The following is a 21,724-nucleotide window of genomic DNA, read 5'->3' as shown; positions in this document are numbered from 1 at the left end:
TGTTTAGTAAAGGATGCCCCCTTCCATTTTTCATTCCTTTCCTGTGAACTTGGGCTGAAGCTGGAACCACAGAGGGCACCTTCCCTTCCCCCTGTAAATTTCTCCTAACCGCTTGATTTAAATAGGGAATTCTCTGCTGGCCCTGTTCCTGGCACCCGTGTAGAGTGTAACAAGGCAGAGCAAAGCCCCTCATTTGGGAGCACTACGCTCTCCCTAGATCTTCCACTCCCAAATTACAAGCCATCTTTTCCATTTAATACTAATAAACTTCAAACAGCAACAGAGGCAATCGTGCCACGGCATCACATCTCCCTTCCAGGAGCAACTCAGAAAGCCCGCCTCTGCCTGAGAGAGCTCTCACCCTTGCAGGGGAGCAGGGCCACCCCCACACCCCTAGCCTCCATGGTAAGTGGAGCCACCAGCCTGCACAAACTCCAGCATGCTCAGTGGCCACTAATCACCAATGTGAAATTATCCTGGAAGTCAGCCGGCAACCTGGGGGATCTGAATTTCCAGAATAGTAGAAGAAACCCTCCCAGATGAAGAGAAATCCAACCAAAGATGACGACTGCCTCCAGCGGCATCACTGGTGGGTGATGGAAGATCCCAAAAAGGTGAAAGGGGGACTGTTCACCAACTTCCCATCTGAAGAAGGGACACAACAGTCCCATCTGTGATCACGCACCTCTAACCTCCTCCCCATGATCATAGCAATCAAGTTGCCAGGTGTTTTTAGTAATCCAGACATTCAGCAGAGTGTCACCAAACAGCTGATTCTTTCTGCTCTTCACTGGATCTAGTGGCTCTAACAGGTCTCTGGAGAATCTCATTCCCAAATGACACCCATTGACCTTTGCAGCCCCTGAGCTCCGGAGAAATTGCTCACCCACGAACTCTGGACCATAAAGAATCAGGCCTTGCCTGTAGAGCATGGTTCCCTCCCCACCTCCACCCCGCAAGAAAGGTCTTTAGTAAGAACCAGCCACAGGTGCAAATGGGAGGAAGCACAAAGCCTTAGGGAGACAGACTTGGCCTGGAACAGAAACTCTGCCCTCAAGATGCTGACATGTACCTCACAGCAGGTACAGGCTTAACTGATGCTGGCCAACACTTAGCACTGCCCAGGTGAGTGGATTGGAGGTCTGGGGCTGGCAGAGCAGTGCAGGGCTGGCCCTCAAATAGTCCTCGTCCGTGTGGGAGCTTTCAGCTTCTGAAGTAGTTCTCTAAAGCCAAGTGCCTGTGGGAGTTTCAGCCAGAAAATAGCCCTGTTTTGGTGGGACTGGCTGGAGCCCCTCAGTTCTCTCTCCTGGGTGCCACCCAGGGCTACCCCAGCTTGTTCTTGCCCCTGAAGAAAGTGAGTTTCCCCCAGTCTGCAAGGAAGAAAGGGGTGCACCCTTCCTTTTCCTGCACTGATGCCATCAGCCGGCCTGCATCTCGGCAGCACACAGGTTTCCCGAATGATTCAGAGACGGGAACACACCTTCCACAGGTCCTTCGGGCAGGAGACAAAGGTCAGCATTCAGGACAGCTCCAACAGGTCACGCAACCAGAAAAGCCAGGCTGAGGGATGCCGCCCAAGCATGCAGACTTTCCGGAATCTTTGACAGGCCACGGGCACATACGTGAGGTGTAGGCCTCCCCCTGCTCTCCACTTATTTCCTGAGCACCTGCTGGGTGCCAGCCCTGTGGGCCCAGCACGTATCTCATCTCTGCTCGATCTTTCTTCCCCAAGCCCTGCTTACTCAGCAGCAGGGACACTCACAGAGATGCAGACACTTACACTTTGGACCCTGAGCTCAAGGCGGCCCAGCCTTAAGATGCTGAGTCAACAGCCACCTCCCTGAGGAAGTGACAGTCCCAAAGGCTCCGTGTTGTTTTCCACCTTCTGCCTTCACTTCAGGGCCCATATTTTGAGCACCTGGCTATGTGGTTAGCCCAGCGCTGAACACTGGGTGGGAGAGAGCAGGGTTAATAACAGCAGGAAGGCCAATGTTTGCCTGGCTGCATCCAGCTGGGCCGATCTCCAGCAGCTAAGAAGCAAAACTTGACGTTCCTGGGGCTTGGCAGGGGTTGGGAATATTGACCAGTCCTGGGCCACCCCCCTCCTTTGGCCTGAGTCCATACTTTCCTGCCAAAGACCTTTCCTTGGGCACCATGCCCCATAGGCGGGACCTGAATCAGAATGATTCTTCTAGATCTCCATGGTCCAGAGCTTGTGGGTGAGCAATTTCTCAGGGGATTCAGGGGCTGCAAAGGTCAGTGGGCTGAGGGCTGCTGGGCTGGGCCCTGGGGTGCACGTTCCGAGGTTTCTCTCCGAGCTAGGGTGAGAGGGGCAGGCCTCGCGGCAGGCAGAAGCCCAGCGGGCAAGACCTGGTGAGAGTACCACCTCTGCAGTCAGTTGGCAGCATTAGGCTGCTGTCTGGCTTTGCCAGTGGTTGGATTGTTCCCCCTCCCCCCACACAGGCATTTCCCCCTGCATTCTGAGCCTGTTGCTCACAGTATTAAAAAGGGGCTCGGGAGAATATGCAGCCCAACCCTCCCATTTTCTGGATGAGGTTGGGGCACCACTGATGGGGAGAGCCTGGACTCCTGACTGCCGCTCCAATGCGCCCCACTGCCTCTGATTCACAGGACCAGCCTGTGCCCAGGTCCACTTCTCAAAGGATTCATCATTAAAAAAAAAAGTTAAACAAACAGCAGCTGGCTCCCACGGGGCTGTGTAGTGTCCTGGCTAAATCAGGCAGGTCCTAGTGTCAGGCACACCTTCCTCGCTGCAAATTCCACCCCCTGAAAGTCACTTCTCTGTCCCTCAATCTTCTCATCTGCAAAATGGGGAGGATTATGAGACAATTCATGGGGTTTATAACCCATGCATTCCTGGACCACTGAAATATTCAGTAAATACATATACAGTTACATGGATTCACATACACATTCAATATAAATATTAATTTTTAAAATATGATGGAACCATTGGGTTTTCACTTGGATCATTTCCCTGCCATGGTACCTGGCCCCAAGCTGAATTAGAACGCTCTGTTCTAAATTGGTCTGAGTTTTTAAGCTCAGTGCCAAAAAATGCCTCTCTTCCTCTTGTACCCCCATGTCCAGCCTCCTGGCTGTGAACAGCTTCTGTCTTAGCCGCTGGCCAGTCCATGTGGTCAGAGCTATTTAAAGAGCTGGGCTGGAAGCCCAGGCCACAGCATATGTAGCTTCAGACCTCACTGGTCTCTGCCTCTTCCTGGAATGTGAGCCCAGGAGCCCTGGGTGCTGGGGTCCCAACAGGACAGGACTCTGCCCAGACTCTGCTGTCATGGAGCTGGGTCCCCTCTGTGACCAGCTGAGGCCAGCATGCAGGCAAGAAGGCAAAGCTGGAGGCTGCCGGGGAATGTGGCCTGTGGGGTACTGAAATGCTCCCCACCCCAAAACGTCCCATACCCAGGATGTCTAATCCACCTTATCTTTTGTAAAACAGCTTAACTGATAACAAATGACATATAATAAAGTGCCCATACTTAATGTGTACCATGATCTGACATATGTACACACCTGTAAAACCATTACCGCAAGTTTCCTCCTCCCCTTTGGAAGTCATACTCCTGCCCCTTCCCCCACCTCCAGGTAACCACTGATCTCTCAGACCTTACTGATTAGTGTTCATTTTCTAGAGGTTCATGTAATTGGAATCATACAGGGTAGACTTTTTCTTTCTAGACTGTCACTCAGCATAATTATTTTGAGATCCACCATGTTGCATGTATCAAGAGTTCGCTGCTTTATGGCTACTCTGCGTAGGAGTCCACGGAAGGACGTACCAGCTTGTTTACCCATGCACCTGCTGACGGGGGATCTGGGCTGCTTCCCGTTTGGGGCGATTACAAACAAAGCTGCTCTGACTATTTGCGTACAAATCTGTATTTCCTAGGTGAGTGAATACTTAGGAGTGGAACAGCTGGGTCCTATGTTATCTTATTATGAAATTTCTGCGTCCCCATAGCACTCATCATCCTCTAACACATACCATTTGGTTTTTATGATGTTCATTGTTTACTGCTGGCCTCTCTCTCCTCTCTGTGGCAGATGGTATTTTTGCAAAGAGGAACAAAATAGTATCTCCCATACCACATGCTTTTTATAGTATAGAGCCTGGCGGGCCTTGTGGCTGGCCTGTCACCAAGAGAATGTGGTGGAAGTGACACTAAGTGAGATCTGAGACCACGAAGCCTTGCAGCTTGCACCCTGGCTTCTTGGAAGCCTCTGCAGGAGCCCTGAGCCTCCATATAGGAGAACTGACCACCATGTTGGGGCCACAAATGGGTGCTCTGGTCCCAGCAGAGCCCGGACATGCTACCAAGGCAGCAGACGTGTGAGGGAAGCTGCTTTGGACTCTCTAGCGGACACCACTGTGAGATCCTCCAGCCCCATCTCCCACACCACATGGAACTGGAGAATCGCCCAGCTGAGCCCTGCCAAGTTTCTGACACAAAACCACGAGATGTGAGAAACACGGTGATAATTTTATGCCACTAAGATTTGGGAGCAGTTATGTTACACAGCAATAGTAACTGGCACACCCTTCTAGAATGTAAGAGCCACGAGAAATAAATCTTTTGTCTATGTCACTCATAGATAAAGGGCCCAGAACAATGCCTGGCAAATAGGAGGAAAGGAACTCAACAAGTGTTTGTTAAATGAGTGGGTGGGGGTCTAGGTAAGATTGTATTAACACTGAAGAGATTTCTACTGATCAAAAACAAACACTGGTGCCAATGGGGCTGAGGAGAATCACGGCCAAGGCCACCATGAGGCCACCTTGGGCCGGTCCTCATCCCAGCTGAGCATGGCCACCCCAGAGTGAGGGCATCCAGACCACCTCAGAGGCCGTCTCTGAAGAGGACCCCGCCCTGGCTTACACCAAAGTCCTCTTAGGATGGAGGCCAGCGTGGCTTTCATTTTCCTGCCATGTCCCCACCCCATCACTGTGAGGTGGGCGCGAGGACCTGTGCAGTGACAGAGGCCATCGCTCCTGACTAAGTCTTGGGCGATGTCCTGAAAGGTGGCTCGAGAGCTTAGCTTTTCTCTCACTGAGTTCTGTCCTCCTCCTCTCAGTCGGATCAATCTCTGACCCTTTCTGGGAAGAGACTGGGAATTAATTAAAAGCAGAGGCTCAAGGTCTGCCACCCTAGCTGGCACCTTAAACATGGCCTCTGTGGCAGCCGAGACCACTGGGGCTGGTGTGTGTTCACTGAACTGCAGAGGGAAAGTGGTGAGGCAGGGAGAGCAGCCTGGAAGCCTTTTTTCCCTGGGACAACTTCCAGAGCAAAGCTTGGGATGGAATCCACATTCCTGGTGCCTCAGGGGCTGCCGAGTGACACCCAAGAACGCTGTCCCTCCAAACCCAGATCTGCTCCTCTTTCTCCTCTGTCCCCATTTTATTCCCTTCCTCTCGACCACTATGACTGCCCCCAAGACGCCGAGCACCAAAGAACTGTCTGCTAGGTATCTGCCAAGAAAAGAGGTTTGGAAATTAAACTCATTGGGTATCAAGTTTTGGCTTCAAAACCTACTGGCCAAGGGACCTTACAAAAATCCTTAATGTCTTTCATCCCCATTTTGTAGATAAGGAAACTGAGGCTAATGAATACGAGCCATCTAACAAGGGTTGCTGGGAGGATCAACGAGCTCACGCAGGCAAAGCAATGAGTGCCTGGCAAGGTCCAAGTGCTAAATAAACGTCAGCTGAGATGACTACCGCTCAAAAGTGATTGTCTATGTGTTCACACCTCAGTTGTCCCAGCTACAAAGTGGGTGCATGAGGTTTGTTCCTGAATAGGGAAGAGAGGTTGGGCTTTGGTACATGCTTTCAAAACAAGTGTCAGGTATGTGTGGGGTGGGTCCTGGAGGATGTCTGAGTATTTTCAAACAAACAAGTCTTTCTTTTTTTTCCCCTCAGGATAAACAGCAGATTTCCATAATTAGAATATTAACGCACAGAGGAATTTATGGAGAAGTGTTAAAGGAGATGCTGGTAGGATACTTGTTTGGGAGGCCAGAGTGGATTCTGTCCTAGGCAGGCTTGAAGGATGACAAAAGGAGGTCTGGGGGAGGGGACTGGGCTGGCTGCCTTTCCAACTCAGAGAGTCAAGGAATCAGTGTTAGAAACCTCAAATGAGGTCAAGAAGAGAGGACATGCGTCACTGAGGTACAAAAACCTATAAAAAGCAGAGGAATCACAAGGCACAAAGGGATGCAATGGTTGTCGGTCACCAAAACCCCAGACTCTAGGGCAGATTCTGGATATGATTCTATTGAAAATGCTCTCTGTGGTGGATGAGAACTATTTGCTCCTTAGGAACCCCACCTCCCTGCGTCCACAGCGTTGTGGTGTCTCCACCTACATGATGCGGGGCCTGGTCATGTGACTTGCTCTGACCAATGAGGCATCCGCAAATGATGCAGGAGAATGGAGTGCTGATGTGGGAAGGCAAACAGGAAATACTAACTTGCTTTTCAAACCCACACAGCACTGTGGAGACACGGATGTGCGTGTAGGAAAGCAGGTGGGCAGAGCCATCCCAGCATCGAGGACACATCACTGTATTCGATAGCACCTGGGCCACTTACTGCCCCAATGTCTATAGGCCTGGTTGGCCATTAAAACAATATCATCCAACCAACTTTCCCCAAGTGTGTCGTGGGTTCCAGGTGTGTCACTGGGTTCTGGGCAGGGCTTGGATCCGATTTGCCTCCAAACTCTCTGAGCCACAGGCATGGGTTCTAGCGTGGGGAGGTTTGCAGGATACATTTGTTGAATGAGCCAATTCAATAATAAGGCTCAGTTCCTTCCAAGGAACAGCGGGCAGGTGACTCATTCTGAGGCAGGGAAAAAGCCTTTTCCACCGAAGAGAGACTTGAGCATCGTCTCTTCTCCCCCACATTCAACGATCATCTGCTTTGTTCAGACAACAAGGCAGCTCTGTGCTGGCGGCTGTGTCCTGCAGGAGACTGGCAGGTGGCAAGCCCGACAGGAACAGATGTGCCTCACGGTGTGGTGAGTCCTGAGCGAGGTCAGCATCGAGGGCTGTGACGTATAGGGAGGAGGCGCCCTTAGTAGTTTCCTACTGTATCAAATCACCACAAATATAGTCGTTTAAAACAATACAAGCTTACTAGCTTATAGTTCTGGAAGCCAGAGTCCAAAATGGGTCTCACTGGGCTAAAATCAAGGTGTAGGCAGGCCTGTGTTCCTCCTGGAGGCTCCAAGGGAGAATCTGTTCCCTTGCCTTTTCCAGCTTCTAGAGGATGCCTGCATTCCTTGGCTTGTGGCCCTTCCTCGATCTTTCAAGCCAGCAATGGTGGGTCAAGTCCTCAGGTTGAACCTCTGACCTCTGTTCTGTGGTCATATCACCTTCTCTGACTCTGACCCCTCCTCTTTCACTTTGAGGGACCCTTGTGATTACACTGGGCCCACTGGTCCCAATCTCAAGGCCATCTCATGAGCAAGCTTAATTCCCCTTTGCCAGGTAACCTACCATATTCACATGTTCTAGGAATTAGTATGTGGATATCTTGGGGGGTGACAGGGCATGAGTCTGCCAACTATAGGTCCTGAACTATTGGGCAGAGAAGGTCCAGGAAAATTCCTGAGAAAGCAGAACCTGAACTAGGACTCAGAGGAACAGCGACCGTCAGGAGGAAGGAAGATTCAATGCAAAGACCCTTTGGGGAGAGAAGGGGGGTGATTCATAGGCACATCTGGGAACTACGTGTACATAACCACATGTCCGTCCCCGTGCTAGGAGAGACAAGGCTGTAAAGGCAAGTAGAGAGTGAGAAAGGGAAATGGGGACATGGAGACATCCTAAATACACCACTTCTTATACTGCCTCCGTCTGCTCAAAATCTCCATGGTCCCTGAACTTCTGGGTGTGGCCTTTGAGGTTCACCATGATCATCTCCCACCTACTGCAAAGCCTCCATATGGAGTGTCCCTTTCTCCCCCCATACATAGGCTGGTCTTCTTGCCTTTGCTCAAGCAGTTTCCCCTGCAGTTTATACCCTCTGTCCCTACCAGAACCACCCTGCTAAAGTCTGAACCCAGCCCTAACCAGGTAGTGCTGTGTAATCCTGGCACATTCATAGCCCACCTCATAGGCTTGTTGTGAGGATCAAATGAGACTGCAGTGTGGGGCATATAAAAAAGTGCTCAAAAATGCTAGCTGTCACTGCCACCAATAACATTTCAGGGGGGGTCCAAGAGGAAAACTATTTTTGTAATAGTACTCTGATGTTATTTGCCTTTTTTACCGTGCTATTATTTGCCCTATTGGTGCAAAAGTAATGCTGGGTAAAATGCTGACATCTTAGAAGAAGCCATGGCAGGGGTACCAAACCACATCAGTAGTCATTATGTTCTTTACCTATGCAGTCATAGTTGATAAAAAAGGGGACAGTTCTACTTAATATTCTTGATGAAGCAGTGAAAACGATTAATTTTATTAAAGCTTCATCCCTGAGGACATGCCTTTTAATCAAATGGAAAGTATAGCGGAAGCTCTTTTGCTGCATACCTAAGAATAATGGCTGCCTCCGGGAAAAACATTTGTATGACTGCTTGAGTTGCTAGCTAAACTAGCCAGTTTTTCATAGAACACCATTCGTACTTGAAAGGATGACTAATGTACAAATTATGGTGTCTGGCAAGCCACTGAACTAAATTAACAAATTAAGTAAGTGAGCCTATTGCTTCTAGGAAAACAGCTGACAGTATTTGCTGCCAAATGACAAAACTTAAGCTTTGGAGCAAAAATTAGAATTTTGGCAAACACAACCTGCCACGATGACTTTAACAGCTTCTCAATACTTGGACTTTTTAAATGTGATTAGTGGTAATTTTAACACGTGTGACTTTTTGATATTGCATAATGAAATATGTCAACATTTGGAAGATCTGCATCACTCAGTGAACCAGTATTTTCCAAGTGATCAATGTTAGATGTTGAAAAATCATGTGTCAGTACAAAATCCAGTCAAAGTGCAAATTAGACCAATAACTTTGTCCCCTGTAACATATCACAAAAATAAGGTTTCAGATCCCACACTGCGGCAAACCTCTAAGAAACTACCATTTTGTGAGCTTTAGTGTGGCATCAAAGAAAAATATCCACAATTATCTAATAAAGCAATTAATATACTCCTTTCTTTTTCAACCTGAACAACAAATCACAGTAGCTTGACTGAAGCAGCAGATAGGAGAACTCAGCAGTCTTTTATGAAGTCAGACATTAAAAAGTTTTTGCAAAAATGTAAAAACAATGCCACTGTTCGCATGCACATCCTTTTGTTTGGGAAAATGTAGTTATTTTTCACTAAAAGTAATTTTAGTTTTGTTAACATGTGATGGGTTTACTATTGTTATTTTAAAATAAATTATTGAAGATCCAGACACGTTTTCAATTTTAATTTCTAAAATAGTAAATACCAATAGGTCTAAACCACATAAACAAGTTCTTTGGCAGTCTTGATTTTGTAAGAACGTAAAGTGGTCCAGAGACCAGAAAGTTTGAGAAATACTGTCGTAAGAAAAACAGATTTATAAATACAGAGCTTTAGCATAGTGTTATATAATGGCAAACATGAAAAGAAAAAAATGGAAACAACTGAAATGTCCAATAATTGGGAAGTGGCTAAATAAACTACAGTGCCTCTATTTGGTAGAACATTATGTAGTCATTAAAAACAGTTTTCTACGGGTATTTATGGTTGTGGGAAAATGCTGAGCACACTTGACATTGCCGTTAAGTGATTAAAAATGGGAAGCAGCAAATTTTCATGATCATTGTTCCTGAAATACCTTAATTCTTAGAGTAATCAGTGAAACTGAAGGAGGCCTGGGGAAATCAACAGACACCCCAAAGGGGCCCCATGGGCTACAAGCTCACCACACGTGTGAGGATGGGGTCATAGTAGGAACTCGGGCTTGTTTACACACACACACACACACACACACACACACACACACACACACTTTTTCCTTCCTTCCTTCCTTCCTTCCTTCCTTCCTTCCTTCCTTCCTTCCTTCCTTCCTTCTTTCTTTCTTTCTTTCTTTCTTTCAAAAGATTTTATTGGGGAAGGGGAACAGGACTTTATTGGGGAACAGTGTATATTTCCAGGACTTTTTTCCAAGCCAAATTGTTGTCCTTTCTATCTTAGTTGTGGAGGGTGCCATTCAGCTTCAAGTTGTTGTCCTTTCAGTTTTAGTTGTGGAGGGCGCAGCTCAGCTCCAGGTCCAGTTGCCGTTGCTAGTTGCAGGGGGCGCAGCCCACCATCCCTTGCGGGAGTCGAACCGGCAACCTTGTGGTTGAGAGGATGCGCTCCAACCAACTGAGCCATCCAGGAGCTCAGTGGCAGCTCAGCTCAAGGTGCTGTGTTCAATCTTAGTTGCAGGGGGAGCTGCCCACCATCCCTTGTGGGAATCGAGGAATTGAACCGGCAACCTTGTGGTTGAGAGCCCACTGGCCCATGTGGGAATTGAACGTGCAGCCTTTGGAGTTAGGAGCACGGAGCTCTAACTGCCTGAGCCACCGGGCCGGCCCCCACACCATTCTTTCTTAAACAATCATTCAGGGCTTCTGCCTTTGAATTCACAGCAAAACCCAAATCCTAAACCAAACATTCCTGGACTCATCCCCACAGAAACAAAGGAACCTTCTAAACCCCATTCTCCCCAAACTAGATTCTTTTCATTGCTTTGATGTTGGAATCATGGGCTGATGTTTTGGGTGTTTGCTTGAGTTCTTAACCCCTCACGTGCTGGAAAATTCTGGTCTCATCCAACCCCAAACCAAAGACCGAGGGCGGGCGGGCGGGTGGGAACCTGCCAGAGTGAAAGTCTTGGGGGACTTTGCATGTTCCCACCACAGGGACTCTGGTTGTTAACAAGTGTCGCCCAACATCTGCCACTGACTTGGCTTGTGCATTTATTCTCGTTCTCCTCATTATGGGCATATAAATCCCTTTTCATGCCCCAGCCTCCTTCTGCCCACATCTGTCTGCAATTTCTTCACCATGTGCTGTGGCTGGGGAGGAAGCGTCTTATTTATGACTTTGCAGAATGCCAGGCTCCGGTGGCTGGAGGTGCCCACTTCATTGCTTTTCAGGAACACGGCTACCTTGAGCAGGATGGGTTCAGGGGCTGTAAGGTCTGGGCTACTTACTTCTGGAATCGGATACCAAGCAGATCCAAGGAGGTCTGCCGTGCCCCCTCTCATCTGATCATCACCAAGTATTTGCACGAATGGTACTAGGCACTGGGCCAAGTACCTTACATCTCATTTAATCCTCATGACAACCCCCTGAAGGAGCTATTATTATTAGCCCCAATTATAAGAAAAATAGGTATTGTTATTGTTACTGTCAGCAAGGGAACTATGGCTCAGAGAGGTTAAGGGATCTGCCCTAAGTCACACAACTAGTAAGTGATAGAGCTGGGATTCAAGCCCAGATCTGACCCCAGAGTCTGCTGGCTCCCTTGCTGAGCTACAATGGTGTCCCATCTCTCTCGCTCAGGCTGACTTTATCCCCAGAGGGAAGAGGAGGTGTGTTGGTGGAGTGAAAAAAGTTGCTGATTCAGCTGCTAATCAGCTCTGCAACCCTGGCCGAGTCACTTAACTTCCCTGAACTTCATTCAGGTGTTTCCATCTGTGAAAGGAGGTTAATACCTCCTAGAAGGCTTGGGGTGAATGGCAGATCAAGTGCTTCGAACGGCGCTGGCACAAAGTAGGTGCTCAGTGATGCTTTCTTTTAATGAATACTGACAAAAACAAGCTGCCTTTGATGAGATTATTGTTCCTACATCAACGAGCCAACCCATCAGGTGGGTCCCTGCAAAGACCTCTGATGATGGATAAGCAATCTCACAGCACAGTGTTAGGAAGAAATGCCTCTGTGCTCCGTGCCCTGTGGACTAAAGGGAGAAGGATGCTAACAGGAGGCTTTCGCTTTCACTGAGCAGGACCTGTGCCATGACCTTCACAGACAATGCCTAATTCACCATTACTGTCCCATCACTCAGGTCAGGAAACTGAGGTTTGGAGAGGGCAGGCTGTCTGTCCCAGGAGCTGGGGAGATGGAGTAAATGAGCTGTGCTCCCTCCTCTTCCCGTTGCTTTGCACCCAGGAACAGTGGAGGGTTTTTCTACCCCTCACAGGCCCCGAAGGGCAAATATGCGTGAAAATTCTTTCCCCGACTAAAGATCTGGGAGGCAGGTTTCTCTGTCCCTGGAATAATTACCGGCAAAGGTAACCACTGGGTGAGGTGGCATTTGGCTGCTTCCTGAGGCAGTCCCAACTCTCCACTGGCTCACAAAGCTTAGCGAGACCAAAGGACATCAGCTCACAGCCCGAGCCCAGCGGCACTTTCTAAGGGAGAGTCTGGGTCTCCATCTTGGGAAGCGAAGGGATGTTACGAGGCCCCTGGAAAGCTGGGAGGGGAGGGTGGCTTGCACAGATCTGCCTAGACTGCTGGATGGATGCACGGAAAAAGGACGCGTGTTTGTCACAGTGGCTTCCCAACTATGCAGTGTCAGCTGGACCGTAACACATACCACCTGCCCACTGCAGCCTGAAAAGACCACCCAGAACACTGAGTGCCCCACTGGGAACAAAACCAACAGGAAAGGGTCTCCCTGCCTTTGAGAGTATCGTGTACTGCTGAAAAGAACTCATAAGGGGTGCTGTAACCTCTGGATAAGGAATCACCCGCAAAGCTATTTCCCAGACTTCCTGGGGGACGGTTAGTGGGGTGCTGGACAGACAGCCTGCTTAGCCAGTGTGCGAGTGTCCTGCTGCTCACACGTCTCTTCTGGTCTGGTCAGGGAAACCCGTCATGACAGAGCCGACTAATTGTCCAGCAAAATACACTGCCTCCACCCCGAGTTACACTTGAAGCCTGGACAGGGACCCCCCAGCTAGAAAAGACATTTCCTGCAGCCAGGTATGAGCTCACGATCAAGCTCCTGCAAAAGGGAATCAATCTCTGGTCTTTGACTTTGGCTCTTTCTCTGGGTCTCATAGATGGAGGGAGCAGAGAGACAGCCACCAGTCTGAAATACTCCTTGGGATGGTTACAGAAGAGAGAGATAAACAGATTCTTTAAGCTCCTCTGTTTTGGGGTCTCTGCTACAGCAGCCCAGAATCAACCTAGGTAATTAACCTGCTTTAGCTTCAAACACAGAGTCTTCAGATATCGTTCTAGTAAACGGTAAGCAGAAAGCAGGTTGCCAAATTCTATTGCCTCCTGCCCTCTGCCCTACCCCAGGAGAGAAACAAAGACACTAGGTGAGCTCAAGAGAATTAAGGCAGACCCAAAAGGTTATTCTCTTTCACTGTGTTTCAGGCTGGAGTTCTCCGAGCACTGTCAGGGGATGGCTTCCAACCTTTCACAAATACCCTTTTGAAGTCCCTCCCAACCCCACAGATGTGGGTAGGTGGCTCCTAGAGAGACGGGTAGGTAGCCGCTCGTGTCCCACGTCAACTCTAAGGCAAGTAGGTGGGACACGTGGGTCCACTAGTTTCCTTGTTTCCTAAAGCAGTTTCTGGCCACACACACCAGCCACACGGTGGTTACGGGTCCATGGTCCACCTGGGCAACAGACCACCTGGCACCCATACCACGTTCTCTCCCAACTCTTCCCCCTACCCAGGGCCAGACGCTGCCCTTCTTCAAGGGGAGTTCCTCTGGACCAATCAACTTGAGAAGAGACCCAAGCTCTCCGCTGAGAGTCCGCCACAGTGAGAGTGAGTGAAGTGCAAGGGACTGATGCCTCCTCCAGCAGAGAATCTAGTACATACACAACGTCCAGTGAGGGGAGGTACTGAAGGACCCTGAGGGTGCTGGGAAAGAGGAGGTCAGCATCCTGGTTAAGATTCCCACCCACCCGCCATTCATAGCTCCTAGGGAGCTGCCCCATGACCGGTCATGACGGACAAGTGGTGGTCACATGGGAGGAGGAAATGACATATGTGCCCACGCCTGCAAGAGGGAGCATTCCACCCAACAAGCAAAAAGGGCAGCCTCTGCCGGCAGTCTGGGCGCAGGGAGACACCCGTGTCCACATCACTCCCCTTGCAGAGGCCAGACCCTGTCCCCTCACGGCCCTGTGGCCTGAGCCCGAGCCCCAGGCGAGAGAAGGGAGGGAACCGCCGGAGATTTGTCACTCACCCTGCAAGGCTTCTTTGGCTCTGGCTAGCTCCTGTTCCTTCTGGGCCAGCTGCACCCTGAGCTCGGTGGCAGAGAGGACCTCGGAGGACTTGCCGCCCTGTGACTCCTCCAGGTCCTTCGTCAACATCTCTTTCATCTGCCGGAGAAGATGGACTTCCTCCTGGAGCCGAGATACTTCTTCCCGCAGGAGCACTAGGGGAGAGGGGCACAGGGTTAGAGGAAGGGGACGCTGGCTCACGCTCGCTCACTTTTTCTGGGGACAGTTCGAAGGTGCTTTGGCTTTTCCTGTTTGCTCTGCCTTCAGGGCCTTTGCTACATGTGTGAAAAAAAGCAAAAAAACCCCAAAGCCACTACCTTATTCCAAAGAGCCCCAGATCTGGTCCTGGGCCCATGCCCAGCCTGCAGAGTGTGCCTGGTGGGACCCCCACACCCAACCATATTCTCTAGGGTTCCACTGGCTGCAGTCATGGCACCGAGAGCGACCACTCCAATGACTGACAGTCTTCTTCCCTCCAAAGGGAAGGGCAGGAGAGAGAACAAAGAGCTGGTGGGAGCCAGCAGCAAGCCCAGGTAAGCTTTACGCATTATCTCATTGACCCTACCAAGCCTCTTGAGGCAGGTACATTCCTAACCCCCATTTCACAGATTGGGAAGTTGAGTCCTGGAGAGATTAAGTAGCTCCACAAGGTCATCGAGGTAGTAGGTACCAGGGCCTGAGATCCCAGTCTGACATTCAGGAAACAGCCCTAGGAAGACACATTTAGCACGTCTCATGAAACACATAATCTTCAGGAGCCCAGAGATAGGACACCAGCATTCACACCTGTGTGCAGGAAAACGGGTCCTAACGAGCAGGAAAACGGGTCCTAACGAGCAGTAAAAATGGCGACACCATGGGCAGAAGTTTCTGCGGTACTTAAACCCAACCCTACACACACGAGTGGCCAGGGATGAGGCCACAGAGAATGCAGCATCCTTCAGGCCCCGGGGAGCTTTGGGAAGGTCCTCAGAAGGTGCACCTTTGTCCCACAGGAGTCTATAAGCCAGCTCAGTCTTGCAGGGTGATTGACACACCCACACCCAGGTCGGCTTACCCGGGGAACAACAGACGCCAAGCTGCAGAGGGTGCTAGAAGCAGCGGGTAAAGCGGCCTCAGTAGGCTGTACACACCTTTGCAATAGGAACCCCTAAGGGAGCACAAACTCGTGCCCAGGATGCTCACTCCCTGGATTAAAGGAGAGTCTGAAATATTCACTGCAGCAGCCCCGGAGGGTCTGGCCTCTGCTATATCACCAAAGTCACCCACCACTCTGTCCCTCTCACCCACTCTCCCGCCACACGGGTCCCTCTCTCTACAACATGCCAAGCTCTTTCCAGCTTCAGGACCTTGGTCCGTGCAGTGTCCCCCACCTGAAACACCCTTTACCCCTGCTTCCTGTGGCCGCCTCCTCATGATAACACAGGCCAGCCCACCTCCTCCGAGGGCCATCTCTCACCATCCCATCTCACACTGTCATGGGAGGCGAGCGTGCAGTGCTCACGGGTGAGGGTCACAGACGGGCTTGGCTGGGACACAGCTTTCAAGGTACCGGATCTCCCATCTGGCTCCCGAACGGACGAGGCATGTGGTCGTAAGTCCCTTCTCCTGTGTGCCTCAGACACCCCATCTATAAAATGGGTCTAACCCTGACTGGGTTGTGTGGCTCCAAGGAGACACAGGATTAAGCCGTCCTCACATGGGGCTTGGTCCACAGGATATGCTCAACATCGATAAGGCAGCAGCTGCCATTTCCCTAGGCACCTCTGCATACCTCGGGGATCCTGGGCCGGGAGGCCAAGCCAGGTCTGGGGGCAGGTGGGGGCAGGCTGAGGCCTTGACGACAGGATGTCCCCCACCAACAGAGGCCCTGGGAAAAGGTGGTTTGGCCTCTGGCCCTCGTTCCCCGGTTCTCTTACTGCCTCCTCTGAGGCTGCGTGGGTCTGGGTGCGAGGCCTCCCTGCCTTCCTAGCTCCTCCTTAACCCACGTCCAATCTCCCCACAGAAGCCTGAGGACCCCTTCAAATGCAGAGCGCTTCACCCTTGGCCCTGCGCTGAAAACCCTCCCTCGCCGCCCATCCCATTGGCTGTTTCTGCCTGGGCAGCCCTGACACCTCCCTCAGGCCACCAGGGTCTTGCAGCTCTTCTAGGTGCCACAGTCATCCTTCTTCAGGACCCCAGAAGGGTTTCCTTCCCTTTTCCACGGGGTCTTCCTGTCAGTCGGTCTCAACCCCATTGTCACCTCAAGAGACCTAAAGTGGCCCCTGCCTGCTGTCTGATTTCGGCAGCACTTTGGACAACCTGCACAAACCCCCTTATTATTGTGGGAGGCCCATGTGTTTATGGCCTCCATGCCCTGTGGACACAGTTCCCTGAGAGCAGGCCTGGTCCTACCCCTCCATCTCGTTCCCTGCAGGGTCTCAGGTGCCCCCAAGAATGTGTGACGTCACAGGACAGGTGAATGACTCCCTCCACACATCCATCCACCCAAGAAGAGTTTATAGGCACCTGCCACATGCCCGACACCGGCTCCAGGTACTGGGGACTCGCGGGTGAATGTCACACACAGGTCCTGTCCTCAGGCTAGCACTGTCAGCCCACTGTGATCGTGGGTGGATCCAAACCCGCACCCTGGAGGCAGGCCATCCGCAGGCAGTGCCTGGCTGCTCTGACACTGACTGACTCAAATGTCTGGGGAAAACTGCAAAGTAGGAGGTTTGCCTCTGCGGCCCCTCCCTGCTCTCATTCCAGGCAAACATTTGTGGGTTGCCTATACAGCAGGTCCCGAAATGAGCAGGGAACACCCTGCACCTCAAGAAGCCTCCAGTGAGTGAGGAGAAGCAGCACACGCAAGCAAGTATGAAAAAATAAGGAGCTGCATCTGCTTGGGGCACAAGGAGGTTAGAGATGGGCCTTGGAAGATGGGGCGGGGCAGGAGAGCGACAAGCAGAGGGAACAGCACAGCAAAGGTAAGGAGCCTGGAGCCAGAGGTGCCTGAGTGACCAAAGAATGGGTAGGAGATAAGGAAGAGCAGGAGGAAGCCTGGAGGGGAAACCGGGGTCAGATTACAAAAGGTCTTAACCCTGACCACCCCTTTGTCCCAGCCCTGGCTTACCACTTCCAACAGTACTCAAGACTCTGGGATTTTCACTCTTGCTCCCTGACACAGACTGAATGTTCGTGTCTCCTCAAAATTCGTATGTTGAAACCTAATCCCCAATGTGTATCTGGAATTGAGGCCTCTGGGAGGTGATTAGGTCATGAGGTTGGAGCTCTCAGGAATGGAATTAGTGCCCTTTATAAGAGACCCCAGGAGATCCCTTGCCCCTTCCACCATGTGAGGACACAGCAAAAAGACAGGCATCTACAAACCAGGAAGAGGGCCCTCACCAGACATCGAATCTGCCAGCATCTTGATCTTGGACTTTCCAGCCTCCAGAACTTCAAGCAACAAATTTCTGTTGTTTATAAGCCGCCCAGGCTATGGTGTTTTAGTTATAGCAGCCCAAATGGACTAAGACACTCTCTCCTTCATCACTTCTCCCCAATCGCCCATCCTGCCAGGGCCTGTTCCCACTCACTGTCACCAAAAGTCTATCTCACAGTACGATGTAAGTGGCTGCTAACATATCCGGCAGGCAGAAGGAAGACAGGTTTGTTTCAGTTCGTTTGGATTTTTTTTTTTCCCCAAACTGCCCTAAGGAAGCCACTGAGGTTATTAACTATGTTTATACAGACATCAGAGTACACCGAGAAACTGGTGTGGACTCCAGTCTTGGTCAGGGCCTGCTATTGACCTGGCGCAAGCCCTGTCATTTCTCCGGGTCTCAGTGGTCATGTACGCTGCACGGGGATAGTGCCACCCGTTCGGGCTTGCCAGACTGAGCAAACACAGCAAAGCAAAGCAAGACAAACAAAAAACCTCAGATGCATGATTAAATTTGAATTTCAGATAAACAACGAATCATTTTCTCAGTCTGTCCTAAATATCACATGGGACATATACTAAAAATTTATTCGTTGTTTATCTGAAATTCAAATTTAATGGGGCGTGCTGTGTCTTAGCCAGTAACCCTACTCCCATCCCACAGGGATTCTGGCACAGTGCCCTGGGGCAATCATTAGGAAGGGCTCTGCCAGAGCGCCCCGGGAAGGTGATCACGCACAGTCTTCTCTGCACCCCTGCTCTGAGGTCAGAGCGGAGAGCAAGAGGGGTCCCGGTGCCCTTCTCCTGGGCAAAGGAGGATTTTTCCCGCACTCATCTTTCTAACAGGTGTACCTGACACTGAAGCCCCGCCCCGCAAATCAGGCCCTGAATAAGCAGGAGGGTGGGGCACCAGGTGCGGCACCGGCAGGAGCCAAGTCTTAGGAGACCAGGCTGGAAAAACAGCTCCATGGAAAGAGAGAGGCTTGTACAAGCTTACTGACTACACCTGTCCTGGCTGGATGTGTAAACCCAGATCTCAACACCCTGGACCCTTCTAGGGACACAGATGCATGACAACTTTGGGACCGCACGCACAGAGAGCCTCGCAAGACTGCAGCCTGTGTGTGGGTTCCAGCACCTTACACAGGCACTTCCCCTCCCTGGCCTCGGTTGCCTCACCTGTAAAATGGGGGTGATGGGAATAAATGAGACTCATATGTAATACACTTAACTGTGTTCAGCACAGTGAGCACCGAGGGCGCCCCGTCTTACCCACACCCCAGGCCCCCCATCCCCTCTGCACAACAGGAGAACAACCACCTTCCTCAGAAACAATGAAGAAGCTGGAGTTGGAAGACGTGAATTTCTGCTGCACTCTGTGGGGTTGCTACCTCACCGTGAGACCTTGGGCAAGTCACTGTCCCTCTCTGGGCCTTCATATGATCAGTGCCCTTAGAAGGACCCACTCTTTCTGAATCTAGGTGAAGCTAACAGTGATGCAGACCCCCTTGGCGGGAACAGGGTCTTTGCCTAAGTCCACAACTGCACGGCTCAGCAAGGCAGCCACTGGTCACACGTGGCTATTTAAGTGTAAATGAATTAAAATGAACAACTCAGTCCCTCTGTTGCACTCGCTGCATTTCAAGTGCACATAAAGACCACACCCATCACTGGCGGGGGTTCTGGTCAGTGCTGGTTTAGAGGCTACAAGATGGAAAAGGAAGAAAGTGGTGCTTGTTAAGCTGCTGGTGAAGCACACGCTGCTCCACAGAGATGGAGGGAGCCTTTTGCCCAAAGCAGGAGAGCTGCTGAGGAAGAAGCCACCATTTCTGGAGAAACCATCCTGGCCTTTGCCCAAGGACAGAAAAAGGAAAGATCTATGATGTTAGGTAACCAGTGCCCTTGCACCTGGGGTGGGCGGGGCGGGGAGTGGTGTCAAAAGAGCCACAGACTCAGCAGAGCTCCCTAGGCCACGGAAGCCAAAAGTAAGTGTTGCTAGGGAGACAGCAGCTCTCCTGCCCCAGGGAAAGCCACCAGTTACCACTGGTGCTGCCCTGGGGATGGCCTTACATGCAGACAGGCCATGCAGTGGAAGCCCCCAGGGGCCTCTTCCCTAGGGCAAGGGGGTGTGGCATGGCTATTCAGAGGTGGCAGAAGGAGCTGGGGCAGACCCTGCCCTTCACTAGCACCTCTCTTTTGTCAGTGAGAACAATGAGTACCTACTGCTTAAAAATGCCATTTGTATGTATTTTTTGTACACCTGAAACTGAAAAAAAAAAAAAAAAGCCATTTGTCAGCCTCCCTTGCAACTAGGGTTGTCGGTGACCCCAGTTCTAGCCAGTGAGGTGTAGGACGAAGTCCCCAAGGAGGGCTGCCTTTTAAGGAAAAAGGGCTTTGTCCCTTCCCTGCCTTCTTGGCTGGAAAGTAGACTCAGGCTGGCGCTGCTGCAGCCACTTTATAATAAGGAGGCAATATGCACAGGGCAAAAAGCGCGTCTAGGAGGGAGAACAGAGCCTGGGGCCTGGGCAGTGCGGCTCAGCAATCAAGACCTGGCACAGCACCAGCTGGGCAGGGCTGCCTGGCACAGGAGAGCCTTTGATTTCCCTGTTGATTTACCAGTTCAGCAAAACACATCACTGCAGCCTACACTACAGGCTGAGTCTGAGTTGAGACGGCTGCGAAGGGCCAGCAACCTGCCCAGGTCTGTCTTGCGGAATCCAGGGGGCAGGAGCAGGAGGCAGTGGGGACTGCGGAGGAACTGACATCTCACAGAAGGGAGCTGACTGCTCCCGGCCCTCAGAAGGGGCCCCGGTTTGGGACTAGCCTTTTCCAGGCTGAAGTTTTGTGAGCTCACAGGGTCAGGCGATGAAGGAGAGAGGGAAGAAAGTTACTTTTTCTGACTGTAGGGCACCACCTGAGAATGGCCTGAACAAGGCAACGGGGGACCCACAGATAGACCTCTAAGGTCTCCTGGTGAGTTGTAGGTTCGTAAGCCCGGCCTTCCCAAGCCAAGGTCTCAATCATCATCATCAGCATCATCTTACATTTACTGTGTATCACAATAACTGCCTCTTTCCTAACACTTCTTGAGCAAATACTACGTGCTCCGGCCTCTGTTATAAGTATTTTACAGGCCTTAACATAGTTTAATCCTCACAATAACCTCGTGAAATAGGTCCTAGTACCATCACCCCATTTTACAGAGGGGGAAGTTGAGGCACAGGATTTAGGTGATTTGACCAAGGTCACACAGAGCAAAGAGCAGAGCCAGGGTTTGAAGTGGCCAGGTGGTCTTCCTCCCGCACCCTCGGTCTTAACTCCGACGCTGTATGACTTGCAGGAGGGGAGTGACACAGAGGGAGCCCAGGGTCTCAGCAGGCTCTTTGGGGGATGACTGTGGAGGCACGCATGCCCCCCAGTAGGGTATGCATTTGCCCTTGTTTCCCTTGGTGGAGTTGGGTCACAGAGAGCCAGCCTCTCCCTGCTGGTGCTTTAGTCCCTCCACCAGCGGCCAGTGTCCAGTGTCCAGGCAGCTCCTGGGAGACATGGCCATGGAGCCAGCCTGTCTGTTCCACGCGGGCAGGGGCTGTTCTGCTCACACCAGACACCCAGGGCCTAGCCCAGTGCCGGGCTCTTGGCAGGCATGCCAGGATGGTGCCAAGGCAGAGGCAGGACAGACAGGCCTGGGGTCAGCCAGTTTGGGCTCAGTCCTGGCTCCCAGACTTCCCAGTGGTTTGACCTTTGAACAAGTGACCTCTGAGCTTATCTGAAAATGGAGCCAAGACCAGTCTCCCAGGCATGTGGTAAACATTTAAAAAAAGCTATCATCCAAGTGGAAACACTGCAGAAGGTTCTAGATGGGGGTCACACTGTCATGACCATTATTACGGAAAAGGGCAAGGCTCCCGGATGTTCCGAGGGAAGGCCCTGGCCTCAATAACCACAGAACCCTGACCTTGGCGACCCTGGGCCTCCCACCTCTGGGGGTGGATTACACGGCAGAGGAGGCTGAGTCACTCAGTCTGGAGAGCGAGGGAAGA

At 51.2% G+C, this 21,724-nt stretch overlaps 1 protein-coding gene across 8 annotated transcripts in view; it reads right to left on the bottom strand.

Moving 5' to 3' along the window:
• KAZN (kazrin, periplakin interacting protein) overlaps window positions 1–21,724 on the bottom strand; it is a 1,016,124-nt gene that overhangs the window by 111,754 nt on the left and 882,646 nt on the right. For all 8 annotated transcript variants that reach the window (XM_088790136.1, XM_088790131.1, XM_088790132.1 and 5 more), the window contains one exon: window positions 14,221–14,412. In XM_088790136.1, coding sequence (XP_088646262.1) covers window positions 14,221–14,412 — 192 coding nt within the window. The remainder of the gene's footprint in view (window positions 1–14,220; window positions 14,413–21,724) is intronic.

The sequence above is a fragment of the Rhinolophus sinicus genome, chromosome 14 (genome assembly GCF_057876585.1).
Source record: "Rhinolophus sinicus isolate RSI-liver-muscle chromosome 14, RSI-T2T, whole genome shotgun sequence".
NCBI lineage: Eukaryota > Metazoa > Chordata > Mammalia > Chiroptera > Rhinolophidae > Rhinolophus > Rhinolophus sinicus.
The sequence above is the reverse complement of the archived record's forward strand: the minus strand, read 5'-3'. Positions and strand labels throughout refer to the sequence as shown.